The sequence below is a fragment of the Botryllus schlosseri genome, chromosome 15, assembly GCF_051294905.1.
Source record: "Botryllus schlosseri isolate E-star chromosome 15, Bs_hap1, whole genome shotgun sequence".
Taxonomy (NCBI): domain Eukaryota; kingdom Metazoa; phylum Chordata; class Ascidiacea; order Stolidobranchia; family Styelidae; genus Botryllus; species Botryllus schlosseri.
The window spans coordinates 10,015,329-10,032,929 of NC_137250.1; the positions used below are offsets into that span (position 1 = coordinate 10,015,329).

Below are 17,601 nucleotides of genomic sequence, written 5' to 3' on the forward strand. Positions count from 1 at the left end.
GGTAATCATGACAATCTACTTAGCTGGATTAAAAGTTTTAATCGGAGGATTAGCATTCTCACGGATAAGCTAACTTTATGATTTCCCACGTAAGTGTTGTTTTTACAGTACATTATATACTTCTTGGTCTATCACTTCAACACGAACAAAAGACAGATTACAAAAGCTACATAAAACGAATAGCCAGCCTCCAAGTGTTTTATACCTTGGACCATGATATACCAAGTCTTCACTCATTGCCAGTATTAATATGTGGGGCTGGGCATGAGCAGAAACGAGTATACCTCTACCTCAATGATTCGATTTGGTATTCATGTCAAATAGTCAAACACCACCCAACACGACTTCACAACAGTAAACCAGACATTAAGAGTCCAAATATGTACCTTTTGTGCAAATACGACACAAATAACGCCAGTTAAACGAAGTCAAAATAGATGTTCAATTGTACTAAACTAGGACTGATTATGAGCATTGAGCAACAACACAACAGGTTGATCACTAACTTACAGAAATATCACTTCGTGCTACATATTGCTGCCCTATTAGGCTAATAATAATAAATCAAAAATGGAATTACAGTTGAAAGCATTAGCAAGATTTTGGTACCATACATAAAAAGCACTAAATTAATTGGAAAAGCGCAATTTAACGTTTTGCCGTTTAGTTCGATAGCTCCGTCTCTAGAATTGATGACTACTCTAATAATCACATTTGCATTGTAGTAACCGGTATTTTAAATATAGATGTCAACAGGGATAATTTTGGATTGGCTTGAATCATAAATACTAGATACATGCAATTCAACCTAATTTTAACAGAGCAATAGGATTGTGAATCGAATAATCCCGTATTGACAACAAAATTAAAACTGTATTGATCAGGTTCAAGGGCTAAATAATGTGCCCGTAAGTATAAGCTTAACACACGAAATTGAGCATCAGAGAAAAATCAATTCATTTCCAGCTCCCCATGACCAGAACGTAGTCCAAGAACCTGTTGCCATAACGGCACAACGCAAGTATAGTCATTTTTAACAAAAGTTTTGCATGCAAGGTATATGTTATTGAGTATGTAGGACACTATGATTTACGACGGCCTAAAATCGTAAAACTCACAAATACAGTAAAGCACGATATAGAGTGAATGATGTAAACCTTGTTAGCAAACAAGCAGTATCAAGAAATCAAGGTAAAAGTGCAGGAATGTTACATAACATCGAGTATAACCGACCTTGAGATGGCGGTCCCGGAAGCCGTTCTCTGGGCACCAAGTGCATCACTGTCAACTTCCCAACAGGAAGCTTCAAGGCTATGTAAATTCAAAAACAGCAGTTACACAACTCAATCGTCACTTACAACACCACATCAGCCCAATTTACCTCCTAATGACATGCTTCCGTGAATAAATCGACCTTGGTATATCAGTCGAAGAATCTGATGAGACGACGCCCTTTGCTCCCAATCTGAATACAGAAATGGCAATAGATGTATGAAGGTCGTGGGCATGTCGCAAGAGTCATTCAAATCGCTCAAGTCGCATGTATGTAACCAATGTTTACCTGCATCGAACAGGTATCGACGAGCAATAATGTTTCATATCATGAATACATTAAGATATTCTATTTGAATAGTTCCCCAGTAGGCCTACAGCAAGCAAGACAGAGACTTTCGAAACAAAGGAAGTACTTCTGTCCATGTCAGAAGCTCAAGGTTATTAAATGATAATTACAACACACTATACAGTGTAGACTTGTTTCCTGGCTTGCCATGGAAAAATCGATTAGTTCTATCCTAGCCAATATGTTAATCAAGTAACACAATGAGCACGACATCAACTATGCCCCACACAGAATAACCACGGTCACAATATACAACTATACAGTGTCACATCTCACATGCAGATTGCATGGTGGAGGTTCAGGGACAATCAGCAAATGAACACAAACAAATATGTATAACAATAGAGGCAGTAGCCTGTTGCAATAGCCTAACGCCCTAGGCAGTCGGATCGTTTCTATGGTTCCAAATTCTGAATCATCAATTTCCAACGTAATTGAAGGGTTGAAAGTAGGAGACAATTTCACGCATTCACACAAAAGCGGAGTCTCATCGATTGAAATTGGTTTCGGGCCGCTAAACTTCAGTGTGAAAGTGACACAGCTGACCTAGCGTCAGCACTCTGGGAATATTTAGTTGGGTAGCAAGATGTATCAAGTAAACACTTCGATCGTGCACAAGCGACTGTTATCTGAAGTCAGTTGCAGAATTATTGCCGACTTGTCAGTTGATTTGTCCCCCATAAAACTGGTGATGGAACTGTATAAAATCCACATGCTCTCTAAAAAGTGATGGATTTGCAAAATCTCCAAATACTAACATGCATGTGAAGTCACAATGGACCACGCCATCCGGCATAAATGATAACCATAAGCTGTATTAGAGCCAAAAGAATCCGAAATAAGCTACTTCAGCAGCTGCGTTGTCACTCAATAACGCAGATTGGCAATCATACATTACAGGTCCTATGTTCGGACGGATAGTTATGGTCAGCCTAAATGTTGCATTTTGTAAATTTGAAATTGGGCTCAGGCTAAATCACTGACCCACAATCGAACTAGTAATTTACTGAAATGATACTTCAAGGCCAGTCCTGCTAATGACATATACATAGCTCACCAATGTCTAGGCTGTTAATAAGAGTTCAATATGAGCAATCCTGATAAATTCCAATTTGTAGTTATTTTTAGTCGTAATTCAAGGAAACGCGACCACGTACAAGTGCATATGCCTACTGGGGTTTCATTCAAACACGTCGGATAATACAGAGACACTTTCTAAAAATGATGGTTAAAAACATGTACCAGTCTGTTAGGCTAAGTACTGGTCCGATATCATTGTCCTAATGATAATTTTCGGCATGGAAATTTTGCTCACCGACACACAAATGAATAATTCAAACAGTGCTAATATTACTGACAAAGAGTGTTTATTCACCGCAGTCATGTATGAGTGAGGTTGGAGAAATGCAAAAGTAGTTCCATACACTACTTCTCATGTTTATAGAAATCTATTATCAGTAGGGCGATTTTTTTGATATGTCAAAATAAGTTATAATTTTGTCAAAATTGTAGCGTTAGGTCAAAATTTTTTGACCTCTGCATTTCGTTTGCATCTTAGATTTTGCACTGTCGGTGCATTAATCATTTGATACTTAACAGCTTGTAGCCTACTTTATAGGGCCTACCATTATCTGCTCATCGTGAATTATAAACAGTCAAATGAAACAAATAGGTTGACATGGTGTTAAGGTCTACGTACTGCAATATCCTAACTGAAGCAAGACTGCTTGGGCATTGCATGGTTCTTATATCAAGAAGCGCATTATGAAAAATTGTGATGACAACATTGTCAGAATCAAGCAACACGGTGTTGGTAGAAAAATCAAAATTTTGATTTTTTAGGTCAAAATCATCTGTTTTTTAGGTAAAAAAATCGCCCTAATCATCAGTCTACATTACTACCGTCATTAGTACAATCACGTGCAGAGGACTAACAAATGCACACCATGAATTATCCACATACTAGCAAGAAACTCTACTCACGCTCCGGCCAATTTTCAAAGACATGCTTTGACACTTCAGCAGCTGTTGTTTCCGGTGTGAAAAAGAATTCATGTGTCTTTCCATTCGCAAGTATCAACTTCAGTCTTATCTTAATAACGGAAATCGATATTAAACACAGAAATCACTACGTATATATTTTGTCATCACAGCTTTCAAGAACAGAATATTTCTTGAACATGAAACCTCAACATTATCAGTGCGCTTGTGTGTTTTGCCATACTGTTTATTCCAAAATTATTTTTTTAGAATAGGAATTAAAATAGGCCTGTTCAAAAATTTCTTGTCCAGAGTCACTTAGAATACTTTTAATGTACAGATGAATGCAGTTGCTGCTATAGCGACACCCAAGGCTCATAGGAAATTTTTTTGAGTCTGGATTGGCAGTACTTCGATATTTTTGTGTGGGACAAGAAATTGAAATTGCCAGTCAATGAATTTCACATGTCGCAAAAATATCACCTGGAGCTAAATGTAAAACTAAATGCAGTCGAGTTTTATCAAGACTCGACTCACAGAAAAACACCGAACATCAAGAATGAACTGAGAAAATTCCTGGCTAAACATTTACGATTGGTTTCCACAAACCGATAGCATTTAGTTTAGCCTTTATTCGGTCTGCGAAAATCAATATAATAATTGGCATCAACGAGTAGGGTACCTTGTCTTTATTGTCATCTGCTTTCCGTTGACGTGGAAAATTTGATGGAGACGCAGTCGAAGGCGAAGGGTCAATTGCGTTTTCTTCTGTCATATTGCGACTTTTGTGTGGGCCAGCGATAAGAGTATATCCGAGTTGCGTACGTCCAATAATATGATATACGTTAAACGTAATCCGAGTATATATGCAAATCACTATGCTTAGCACATCACTGTTTACAGTATGTGTTCATCCTACTGTGAAACATAGCATACAGAGAATTATGTGATCAACAAATTATAATGTTATTTTGGTGAGGGAAAGAGTCAAACCTTAAAATACTTGGAATAACTTGAAATTGTTACAGCCACTTCTAAAGAATAAACGAGTGCATACATCTTCGACGGGCCTTCGTCATACACTGCCTAAGTGGCATGTAGAGCCTGGATTAACAGTGGCGCCTAATGAATTTCTCAGGTAGCGGGGGATACCAATCAATAAATACCATACCTTGACAGGTATATGTCACCTTTGCTGCCTTAGTACATATTAATTACCGAAATGGCCATCTGTTACTGGCTTGTAAATTCCGATGAATTCATTACATCCACATAATAAATAGCCATGGTATGGTAAGCAATCAAAAAAATCTGATGAAACCAAATCTAGGTATGAATCCTTTAATGTCAGCATATCTTTTCATTATGATTTTACAATGTCCATTAGGGCTGTTCAAAAATAACTTTTTTTCCTGAATCTTGCTGGTTACTTGATTAAATCGTTAGGTTGCCTTAAAAAACGACGCATACCAAATTTGAATTCATTCCGACAAATATTCGCGAGTTACGTAGAGTTTGAAAATTTTGGATTTGCCCAAAAACGCAAAAAAAAATTTTTCTCAAATTTTTTTGCCAACCCCATGAAATTGTTGGGCTGTCTTCAAAAACTATGCAAAACAAATTTGACTCAATTCCAAGCTGTAGAACCGGAGTTATTTCTGTTTTTATTCGATAATTATGGGATTATCCTTGATTGGTGGATAATCCAAGAATTATCACCGAAAAACTGGAATAACTCCGCTTCTACAGCTTGGAATTGAGTCAAATTTGATTTGCATAGTTTTTGAAGACAGCCCAACAATTTTATGGGGTTGGCAAAAAAATTTGAGAAAAATTTTTTTTTGCGTTTTTGGGCAAATCCAAAATTTTCAAACTCTACGTAACCCGCGAATATTTGTCGGAATGAATTCAAATTTGGTATGCGTCGTTTTTTAAGGCAACCTAACGATTTAATCAAGTAACCAGCAAGATTCAGGAAAAAAAGTTATTTTTGAACAGCCCTAATGTCCATGCATAATATAGTACAATCATGTTTCGATTGAAAACTGTTTTTAAAATCATTAGCTACTCTTGGGCTGGCATCTGTTTAAAGCTGGAACGTTGTTTACATATGATTATAGGGCTAACAGAGATAATACATGTATCAAGATCACAACACAATACAGAGAGTCTGAGAATTGCATATCCTTTGAGACAGGCAATTGAAAGACCCTTATAGATTTAAGACACTAACTTTAATCACTTACATCCCAGTGATGCTAACAATGAAATGAGTCAGTTTTATTGAAGTGTTTATCTTAATAGTCCATTAGCAAGGAACCACTGCTTGAACTCAGTAAATCAGTATTAACATATCCAGTAACAAAGAATAGTTTTATGCTGCATTCAACTAAGTCGCCCTTGCGCCTAGTTATGAACGAACACTTTCATGACAGGGAGGCAATATATCAGAATTAAATTTTATAAATATATGAAAACAACAAACAACTAGGAAAGGACAACAATGAAAGCAATGAACTTGATAAAATATCATTAATATAGACAAGACACATTCTAATAATTAACGTGAATCAAGCAAAATTATAAACTGTCCGATATTTACATTTCCAAGTTGCATCTTTGCTATATTTCGGAAGGCTCGATTGTTAAGTGAGACGTATTGCCCGATTATCACAAACATTTTCCAAGATATTAAATTCTCAACTGAATTTTAGTTTAGTCAGTAAAATCACTCTGACTTTTTTTAATTATGTAACTTTTTGACAGTTTTGATTCAAAAGACATACTGTTCACGATCAAATTTTGTCAAGACTAGCTAGTAGATATGCATTATTTGAGTAGCCTAACTGTCGTAACCACTATAGTCATTGGATACCAATCATTGATCATAGTTTTTTAAGTGCCTACTGCTGATATTGGAAGACTAGTGCACCAGTAATTGTTCTGTTCGGCAACAGAGACACATTTTACTGATTAGAAAGTTGCCTTTACGTGGGCTACATACTACTGTGGTAGCCAAAGCCTGTGAGGTCGGCGACGCGATAGTTCAGGCTAGCGACACACGACATCTTGCGCACGAGGTTCATTACAATTACAGAGGCGATTGCTCAGGCCAACGGTTATGTCGGGCGCAGCAGCCCTGTTGGAGATGCGACTGATTACGCAAGCGATTATATCTTGCGCACATGGCCTCTTGTGTATGCGATTGTTAAGGCATGTCGTTGACGCGATGAATCAGCAAGGATTGCCGCGCACGCTTGTAGCAATCAGCGACCTAATTTCGTTCGGGTACAAACGGCAAACCAACTCAGCGAGAGATCGCGTGTTGTGCAGACGACTCTCGTTAATTGGAAAACGGCTTTTCATTAATTGGCAACACACTTCTCTATTTGGCAGCTCGTTACACTCTATAATACGAATTACGGGGCCCGATGGCTAGAGGTGATGCGCGATTTAAACAAACATGAAGAAAGGTGTGATTTCAAGTTTTTGATCGAGGGATATGTTTTTCAAGGCTTGCTGTACCCATGCATAATACGCACCCACCTATTTTAGGGCAAAAAATCGGTAAAATTTTGCGCATTATACATGGAAAATTACGGTAGGTCATAATGGCAATGTGGAGACACGCACAGGTATGCGAGTTATTTGTAACATGTTAACATTTTCTTCAAAGCAGAAAGCAGTGGGCAAATTAGTATAAACTAGACTACACGTACTGTTCGGTGTAGATTAATTTGACCAGTGCTTTCTGCTTTGAAGAAAATGTTAACATGTTGTTAACGTATCGCTATGTATAGCTATTATTTCGTAAGCAAGTTGAGGATGCTCCACGGTACCAGTGGTATCCAGTGAGCTGGGCGGTTGGTTGAATCGGCATATGAAATGTAACAAATAGAAACCAAAATACAAATATATTTGCGATGGATCAATGTTGTGTTGATAAGCAGCTTGAAAATTCACGCATCCAAGTGTGAATTGCAATTAAATTCCCAATATATGGAACTTCGTAGCGTAATGGAACCTAGGTCAGATCACCAGATCCAAGCACATGGTCAGGTTATTGTTAAGACGTGTTCAAAAACCAAAATTAACGTCCCCACCCAAACCTTAAACCTACTCATATGGGAGTCAAAGTATTGGGGTGCCTATGGAACAATGGACATACCACCACCACCTTAACCCTAACTTCGGCCCTAACATAAACCTAACATGGTGTGTCCTAACACTTGTGGATGGAAAATATTTCGAGTCAACTCTGAACAATTCATAAGTATCGACGATGTTATATATTGATTGGATACAGCAGTATCGATCAATGACAAATAGTGAATATTATCACCGCGCTGCAACTGATCGCTCGTATATTAATCATCATGGCGATATCTATCTTTTTGGTGATTTCAAGGGCTTCGGTAGCCTACCGTGATATGATTGTAATCAACATTTTAGGGATCAATACTACAGCTTTCGATTTAGGCTGGTTTTCTTGGATGTATTTTCAGGCTAGCCAAACTGCCAAATCAACTGGTACCGGTGTTCCCGTGCCTTGTCTATATTTTAATATATATTTTGGTATCAACAGTATGAATGAAACTTTCGATCAAGTCCATCAAGACATTCAACTTTACGCTAGTTTTGCCATATAGTTTCTTCGAATTTCGAATGTGCATGCCTCTTATTTACATAATTTTGGACAAGGTGGGTATCTGATTAGACTGATTCAAAGACTAATACAAGTCCTTTTGACAACTTCCTATCTGTTACCCTATCGCAATCGTGTGGTGCTTTGAATTGATAAACGTACTAAACTAATAAAGCGTACCAGACAGACCAAAACATCACGATACAAAGGTGATTACATTGATGCTAAGTTAAATTCCAACCTGTGTGGAATCGGTGTCCGGTGCTCACACAATGCTTTGTTTTATTTTAAAATAAATTACTTCAACTTGGAGAATCATCGCTGCTCACCTCTTATACTACGGTACGGTAGCCGGTAGGCAAAACGTACAGAGATTCCAGAGGAAATTTCAACCTTTACTGGATAATAGAGAGATACTGGTGAACAACTGTACCAATTGAAAGCACTGCTGACGGTACCGTGCACACTTACTAGCCAATATTAAGCTACAGTCTCTATCATTAAATTATAAACTCGCGACGCGACTCTCTTACATGTTCGCTCATTCTGTATCTTCTCATCTTTCAGTTGAGCTTGAGATTAGATCAGCTGACGCGACATCTACACCAACATGGTAAGCACGCTCCACATTATTGCTGAATGAACGAGACAGATAAACTTCGTTTGTATGGAGCCGACTTAGTTAGTCTTGCAGGGTTGTAACCAAGTCACAAGTCAATCTCATTTTTATAGTTTTGACTCGAGTCAAGTCGAGTCATTTTCACTTCACCACCGAGTCAAGTCCGAGTCCAAGTCATCCAGCAGAGGTTCGAGTCCGAGTCATTGTATTATGACTCGAGTCCGAGTCCAAGTCATTGTGTTGACCGCTCAGTTTCCAGTAAAAGTCTTGTTAAACCCACTTTTTATAACCCTGTTTGGTGATATCGAATACTTCGGATTTATAATATGCTAATTTTCCTCAATTTAATCAGTTTCTGGTCGCATTTTCAAGTATTAGTACCAATAGACGAAATCCCAAGTGCGTGGTTACTTTACTTCTCTTCGAAATTACAATGAAATGTCGGTCTTGGCCGTCTGATTCTCGAGTCATATGACTGGGTTCGAGTCATGCGCAATGACTCGAGTCCAAGTCGAGTCAATGCACGGATTGACTCGAGTCGAGTCGAGTCATTACCGTATTTTGAGAAAATGACTCGAGTCAAGTCGAGTCATCAGAAAATCGTGACTCGAGTCGGACTCGAGTCGAGTCATGACTCGAGTCATTACAACCCTGGCTTAGGGTTACCATATTTTGGAATTGGGAAAGGAGGACACTTTCTCGAAATCTTCAGACTTACAATTGTGGAGTAAAATTTGGAAAAAAGGTCAAGTTTTCCCGACTCCCGGGCACAATGCCCGATGTAACAGTGTTCGATCTCTTGGGTTGCCTTTTACACGCTTTTATCTTGCTCTTGTTCATTTGTTTCCTTGTATACATCACTCTAAGGGTCTTTGTCTGAGCTTTTTCTGTTAAGACACCGTAAGAACATCAACGTAGGAGAAGCACAGATAAACCTCCGACACTTTGGAACGCGCTGCTGCCAACTCACGCCATCTTTTTTGTCACATGTCCTTTTATTTGATTTTACTTTTCATTCAGTGTGCACTGTGCATGCCTCCTTTTTTACATCGCCAAGGTCAGACGGTGGTCTGATTTCGAAGAATATTTCCAATCGTTTCGACACCTTCCTATGATTCATTGTATCGCGGTCTTGTGGTGTACTGAAATGAAATATTTAGCAATATATTGAATTGAAGTCAAAGCTACCCAATAACCACAACGTGTTAGCTATTAATCGTGTTGCTAGAGATTTTTTGTGAAATGATGTAGTGGCGGATTGGTCTCTCGACGTCGGATCATCCAATTAACAATCATTGCTGTTGATTGTGCGCGACCATGTCTGGATTCCTACTAATTAAAGAAGAGCTTCATTGGATGCTGCGGGGGCCTTTATACCTGACGACTGCTACGGCCTTGTTATCTGATGAACGACCGACGCTGTACGACCAACGCTGTTCATTTTATCCGATGTTTTAACCTTGGTTCGTTGATGTTTTCTGTAATACAATAAAGTGCAGGCCAACGTATTCGCCGACTCTCTGTTGCGGACCCTGAAGGGAACGCGACGTAGTCTATACTCAGTTAGCGTGCCATAGCGCGCCATAATGGATCAAACGGTCTGGCACTCTAGCCCGAGGTGGATGTTAAGTACAGGATCGCTACTGATGCGTGTCGTTCGACATCCTCCTATCTGTTCGTTACATTGCATTATGTCTTATCCCCCTGTACATGGTGTGTAGCTTGTCCAGATGAAAATTATAACCCAATGTATTGATCTGATTCGACCCACATTTCCAGTATCTGATTCGATTTCGCCAATCCTAGGTTAGGATGACTCTTCTTTACTTTTCATTCAGTGTGCATGTGCAATTGTGCATGCCTCCTCTTTACATCGCTTAGGCCAAGGTGGGTGTCTGATTCCATAGACTACTTCAAGTCGCTTCGACGCCTTCCTACCTTTTCATTGTATCGCATTTTTGTGGTGTATTGAACTGATAAAATTGCTAATAATCCAATGATGATGATATAGGGTGCTTTACTATCACTAAAATGCTATCCATCCAAGACACAAATGTGGTGAGCTTCTTGGAGGTACAGAACTTCAATATACAATTGAATAGTATAATTGAAATGACCGATTTCGAATCGTTGGGCGAGGCCGTTCACAATTCCATTTGTGTGCCTTGAAGTCGACTTTTATCAAAATACACCAACCAAAACTCTGTCAACAAAAGGAGTTCGCGTACCTCCTAAAAATAGTACATTGAACGCTCTCTCATTCACGAAATTTCATGCTGGTGACGTCATATTTTGTGATACGATTGTTGATATACAATGTTCTTTCCAATTCTCTACTAGTTGCTGACGATTACCCCTGACGAGTGTCAGCCGAAAATATTCGGGTTCATTTCAATATGAATATACTATTCAATTGTATAAAAAATGTGGTCTAAATCAAGACTGAGACAGCACTTCGAAAGACTAATGCTTGATCGCCGACCACTACCAAATTGCCGTACATTTTTTAGCCGAGTGCCCAATCAGCTTGAGAACCTATGATTCTTGTCACAACGATAATGTTATGTCGCTATTTTGCTAGCATAACTGACTCAAGCCCTAATTACCCAGTCAATAACCGCAAGAAATTGAAACAGGGATCCTCCAGTAAAGAAAGCTTTATTATGCTACAAAATACTTTGAGATTACGTAATTCAAATATTAAAAAAAAATCACTAATAGACACGGGCAATGATTCACATGCTGACATTTGCATGCTGGGGGACGAAGCCTTGATCCTACAGGAGTCAACCACTTCAAATGGTAATGGTCCATCAATGCGTTAAATCGACTTAATGATTAGGCTGGACACAAATGATTCGAGTAATCGAATCCGAATCACGTATAAATAGCCTCTATTCACTATCATCGACGAGAATGATAGTTTCGATATTTTCAGCCCGCAGTAGGAGTCTTCAAAGTTCGACTAGTCGTAACATAGCATTGAAAACATGTAACAGAAAGCTACGCATGTAAGCAGAAACTACATTCTATAAAGTCGTGATTAACCCGCAGCATTGTCACAAGTCAGGGTTGTAATGACTAGAGTCGCGATTTTTTCGGTGGCTCGACTTGACTCGAGTCATTTTTTCAAATGCATAATATTACTTGACTCGAGTCAATTTTTGTGTTGACTCGACTTGCACTCGAGTCATTGAGCATGACTCGAACCAAGTCATACGACTCAAGACTAGGACGGTCAAGACAAACATTTCATTGTAACTTCGAAGAATTGTAAAGTGACCACATTATTGATATTTCGTCTATCAGTCCTGATACTTGGAAAATAGGGCCAGAAACTGTAAAGACTGAGGAAAATTACTGGATTATGAATGCAAGCCATACTATATCACTCGAGCATAGTTGAAAATGTTGGCTGAACCGGATTGAACTGAAAACAGAACAGTGAACATAATGACTTGGACTCGAGTCAAAACACTATGACCCGGACTTGATCCTCTACTAGCTGACTTGGACTCGGACTTGACTCGGTGGTGAATTGAAAATGACTCGACTTGACTCGAGTCAAAGCTAGAAAAGTGAGATTGACTTGTGACTTGGTTACAACCCTGTCACAAGTACAGAAAAACTTGAAAACTTGAAAAAATACCAAATTGTCTTTAACGTGATGTATAACTCGCATAGTTTTTTGTGGTCACATAAAAGGAACATATTTGAACGTACCAAATATTCCATGTTGCTGTGACGTTATCAGTGATACTATATTACTCGAACTGAATCCTGATAATCGATTCGGAATCGAAACACTCAGTTGATCGAATTTGCCCAGCCTTAATGATGCGATTGGGAAGATGAACAAAAATCTCCAGAAATCAATAGAGATTCCAGACCATCTTCGTAGACAAGATTTGACAGTTAAGCTTGGTCACCCGCATCGCACAAAGCATGCAAACAGAAAGGTTACAGAGCGTAAGCAGCCACAGTTTAGGGAAAGCCGGATGGGTTCAAGTTTTTTGTCGCACACGCCAGACAAGCGTGCTATGTCACGATTCCTCTGTTTCAAGCGTGACAGTGACAAATGGATCGGCGCTGGTCCACGAGATCTCGTCGATATTGTGTATGCCACCACCGTTTTCGACGCTCCCAGAATTGGAAGCGAACGTCTGATTGTCTTTGAGACCCTGAAGCTCGATTTCCGCTACGTTTATCAACGGCTGAATAGTGGAACATGATTGCGCTGGTTCTGCGACTACTGTGATTGTAGCTTCCGACGTCGAGGTCATCGTGACGGAATTGTCCCGGATAGCCTTGCAGCCTAAGAGCTGCTCCAGTTGGTCGGGACTGAGATGAACGGAGTTGGCGGCTCCGCCGAAACCTCGGGCGTGATCCATGAATAAATCTTTCAGCACGCTGAGCTCTTTCGTGAGTATCGAGATTTTAGACTCCAGCTGTTCATTTTCCATCTGAAAAAATACATTGCTCGATGATGCGTACACTCGACCTGCTGCAGCTAACTTCTAAAACTACCCACTTCTATTGATTATTATCAACGCCACTTAATTGCACGTACTTTAAGGTTACCGTCTTTTAAAAAAAATCATTTAAGTTAGTTTTTAGAAAATTGAAAACAGCCGATTTTCAAATTTGACTTGGCACCCGAATTACCCGATTTTACGTTACTTTTGTGGTGTTGACTAGGGATAAAAAAAGGTCATCATTTTGACCCGGCTCCTGAATTACCCGCTTTCTACGTTACTTGTGTGTTGTTGACCAAAGAAAGAAAAAGGTCATCTCTGTGATTCGACTCCCGGATGACCCGCTCGAGCGTCTGCATTACTTAGTTCACGTCAATTATGCCGATTTTCAGTTGACCCTGTCTATTAGTCTAGCTCTAAAGGTGGACGAATTGCCAAACCTTGGACATTTCGGCGACCACGGAGGACATTTTCAAATTTCCTGAAAAAGCAGGACAAATCCTCCTAAAGGAGGACGGATGGTAGCCCTAACAACGTACTGTTACTGGGGTGAATAAGTTTTTGCAATATCACCTCATATTTACAGAGGTAGTCAGTAACAAAGTACTACTAGTTTTTCGGAGTACTAAACTAGGTTTTGCCTAATTGCACTACTTACTCTAGTGATAATGTATTTTTACTACTATCACTTCTTGGATATTGCATAGTAGAAAGTAATTTTGAGATCTTTCCATCATGTCTATGAGTGTACAACTGGGCGAAATTACCGCTGTGTCACGGTTAACGGACATATTTTTGAAAATTGCACCTACTTGCAGTGTCATTAGTCATGAAAATATATATCATCTGGCAAATTTAAAAGTAGCTATCTTTGATCAACTACTAAAGGCAGCGTTGTGACCAAGTCACAAGTCAATTCTACTTAATATAGTTTTGACTTGAGTCCGAGTCATTGTGTTTACTGTTAATTTTCGAGAATAATCCGGTACTTTTTACAACTCTGTTTGGGTGATATTGAATGCCTCATTTTGATATTAAACGAACTTTCCCCACTTTACACGGTCTCTGTCCCTGTTTTACAAACACCCGTACTGATAGATAAAAACTCGAGTACGAGTGGAGTCAATACACAAATTGACACTGACTTGACGTATATGAAGCCGCGACCAAATTTACATCATACAACTACTATTGAATACATTTCCGATCTTTATTTTCCACTTCCACATGAAGATGATTTGACACCTTTTCTTAATCACTGATTCTACTTTTTTCTACTTGTAATTGAGTACAAATTTACAGCACAATTTATAGTTAAGTACCAAAAATGACCACATCTGCTGATATACACATTATACATATGATGTCATCGTATACATGCTGATGAAAGCAAGAAGTTTTGAAATTATTGCAATCTATTGCTAACAGTTTCATCATTCCGAATCTGCGATACAGTGAAAGATAGGAGGGTGTCGAAACGATTTGGACTACGGTACACTCCAAAAAAATTGGTCTCGAATCGGATTTGTAGAAAAAAAGTCTTAGACCAATTAGTCATATCAGCCCTTTCAGTCTCAAATCGATTTTTTTGAAAAAAAGAAAGTCTCAAACACAGTTTGTCTTACTAAGTACTTTAAGTATCAAATCGGTTTTTCAGCAGAAAAACCCAGGGACCAAATAATCTTTAGCAATAAGAGCAATAATAGCACTAAGAGGACAGGCAACAAAAAGAGGTGGCATGTGCTGGAAGGCGACGTGACGATGACAGGTGTTTGATTGAAAGGCTACTCCAATTCCCTCCTGTATCTTTTCATTACATCACAATCTTGTGGCTTTTTGAAATGATGAATTTATTTATACACTGAACTGATCCATGATGCAGTTAAAATGAAAATCATGGACAAAACAATCAGGTCAAATAATGTTATATTTTGTGTTAAACTCGAGATGCCTTAATCTAGGGTTACCACATTTCCGCAACCCAAATTCGGGACACTCTTTAGCGCCCACTAGTGAATTTCAAATTGGATTATGACGTCACACTAGCAACGCTTTGCTCATAGACCTGAGGTCGTCACGGTCCGGTTCAGGAATCAGGAGTATGTGGCTGTGTGTTGTGTAACCGGGACCGCAAGCACATGTTTTAGCCCCCTCCCGCCCAAATAAACAATGATTTTGAGCCCACACTATGGGGTAATCGATGCAACTTCTGGGCGACTCTGCCTCCAATTTGAAAATGTTCCGTGGCCCAGATCAGAATTTTGCAATATTAAGCTGCCGAAGGCAGCATAGCGAGAAACACTAGTAGCTACGCCTGTAAGGGCGTAGTACAGAGTTTCCGCAATGGATCCACCACAGTTTTTGTACAGAGTTAAGACATGATATAATATATACATTTAAGATATATATATTGGTAGGAATTTAGTGAACAAGACATTCTGGTGTTTTAGCCAAAGGATCTTCATCCGTAAACTGTCATAGGCGGGCTTGACCCTACCGACAAGAATTCAAAACATGGGTGTTTTGGGTGGATATTATGTAATATAAAATCTGGGAGTATATAGGATAAAGAGTTATTATGGAAAGATAAAGTATAAATAAAGGTAAAGTCATCATAAGGAAATAAGATTAACAAAATAATTTATAGTATAAGCAGAGGGTAATAATATAGTAGCATGAATATGACTCAGTCCAAAGCAACTCTACCTTAGCATCTCACGTCGTCACGGGTGGTAAAGATGTAGGTAGGGCGTATTAGCCTCTCCTTTTCTGTAGCAAATACCGGTAACGCTTACGGCAGAGGGATTATAACAATTTTGAGTGAGTTCAAATAAATGAACTTGTATGGGGGGGTGAATTTCTACGAAAATGGCTGATTTCAAATCGTATTTTAACGTACTTCTAATTCGAAATCAGACAAAAGCAATACATTTTTGAAAAGAACTAGTTTCATACTTTAGGTTTCTGCAATAAAAAAAAATTGGAAAATTTTGTTAGTTCAGCAGTACCTTACGGCCTTAAAAAGCGGGACGTTTGGCTGACTGGTCGGGACAAGACGTTAAAAAGTGGGACTATCCCGCCTAAAACGGGACGTATGGTAAGCCTACCTTAATCTATAGTGGGAGCCTATTAAATTCAATGTATTCATTATGTATTGTTTAGTAGTGAAGGTATCTTTGCTTGTAAATTGCAGTTCAACACTCAAAGGTTCACTGGTAAAGTTCAGTTTATTACGAATCTCATCGAATCAAACACATCAAGATTGTGTTACAATGAAAAGCCGTTGGCTTGGACATTTTGGTTTTAGTTTGAAGAATATAGTCAGTGTAAATTACGAAAATATTTTTAGTACCTTCGAACGACAAATATAGAACAATGAGCTTGTCGATTGATGAATGCACTCTGCTCTGGTATAATATTTCATAATCAGATTAGTTCAGTTGTTAGGATACAACAAAAATCCTGTACATAGCATACCTTAAGCTGATCCACTTTTTGAAGGGTGTAGGCTGACTTTTCTCTCGTTTTTTCTCTACTCTTCCTTACAGCAACATTGTTTCTTTGTCTGCGTTTGAGATATTCTTCAGAGTCTTTCGGGGGTAATTCTTTGATCTTTCCTCTGCTAGGCGGCTTGATTTTGCCCAGGGAAGTTTTAGAGTTAGATGGTACGTCTGGATTTGGGGGAGGTGGCATTTCAGTGATATATGACGGCGATGTACTTGACCAAGTCCCAGTGGTAGCAGAGGAATCGCCGGATGACGCAGTGGGTGTGAAGATGACATTTCCAGTAAATATGTCAACGTTGTACGTCGATGAGCTTTCTTCCGCTCCATCCATCGTACAAAAACGAAGGTTCAATTGATGCTCACTTTAGCAAAACTCGATACATCAGAAATACAAGCCAACTACCATTATGATGAGGAAGTGGTCTTATTCACATTCTTTATCACAAATTCACAACAGTGTTCGGCGCGGCAAAAGAATAGTTGATTGCGCAATATTTTTCCAACAGTTGCGCAACTCATAATAACAGAAGATCTGGCCACCGGGTGCGGTGTAGAGACAGCCTTGTAAAAGCTACGGTAGAGAGGTCATCCGTAATCCGTATACAAAATGCGAATCTCCAACAATTTTATATCATTATATTGCAATATTATGAATGACCCACCGAAAGATGTAATATTATCTACATTTCAAATGTATGTGTTGACTGTTGATGCAGCGTTGGCGGCACCTCGGCGTTTATCTATAGTTTATCAGT

At 39.0% G+C, this 17,601-nt stretch overlaps 2 protein-coding genes across 2 annotated transcripts in view; both read right to left on the reverse strand.

Annotated features, from left to right (window-relative positions):
* Window positions 1–17,601, reverse strand: part of LOC145457734 (ubiquitin-like protein 3) — a 245,928-nt gene that overhangs the window by 1,671 nt on the left and 226,656 nt on the right. The window contains exons 2-5 of the mRNA XM_080336010.1: window positions 4,284–4,519; window positions 3,605–3,713; window positions 1,382–1,465; window positions 1,234–1,311 (exon numbers count right to left, since the gene is read on the reverse strand). Of these exons, the coding sequence (XP_080192136.1) occupies window positions 1,234–1,311; window positions 1,382–1,465; window positions 3,605–3,713; window positions 4,284–4,376 (364 nt within the window). The 5' untranslated portion in view covers window positions 4,377–4,519. The remainder of the gene's footprint in view (window positions 1–1,233; window positions 1,312–1,381; window positions 1,466–3,604; window positions 3,714–4,283; window positions 4,520–17,601) is intronic.
* Window positions 11,508–17,490, reverse strand: LOC145457104 (uncharacterized). The gene is made up of 2 exons (XM_080335267.1): window positions 16,818–17,490; window positions 11,508–13,328 (listed from the first exon to the last, which is right to left on the reverse strand). Exons 1-2 carry the CDS (start codon window positions 17,175–17,177, stop codon window positions 12,909–12,911), a joined length of 780 nt encoding a protein of 259 aa, XP_080191393.1. The 5' UTR covers window positions 17,178–17,490; the 3' UTR covers window positions 11,508–12,908.

Bases quoted from the DNA above. Each gene is read 5' to 3' on its own strand.
- LOC145457104 (XM_080335267.1), bottom strand. From the start codon at position 17,177: ATGGATGGAGCGGAAGAAAGCTCATCGACGTACAACGTTGACATATTT. The intron at 13,329-16,817 runs GTATGCTATGTA...GTATTTTTTCAG, and splicing joins AAAAAGTGGATCAGCTTAAG to ATGGAAAATGAACAGCTGGA.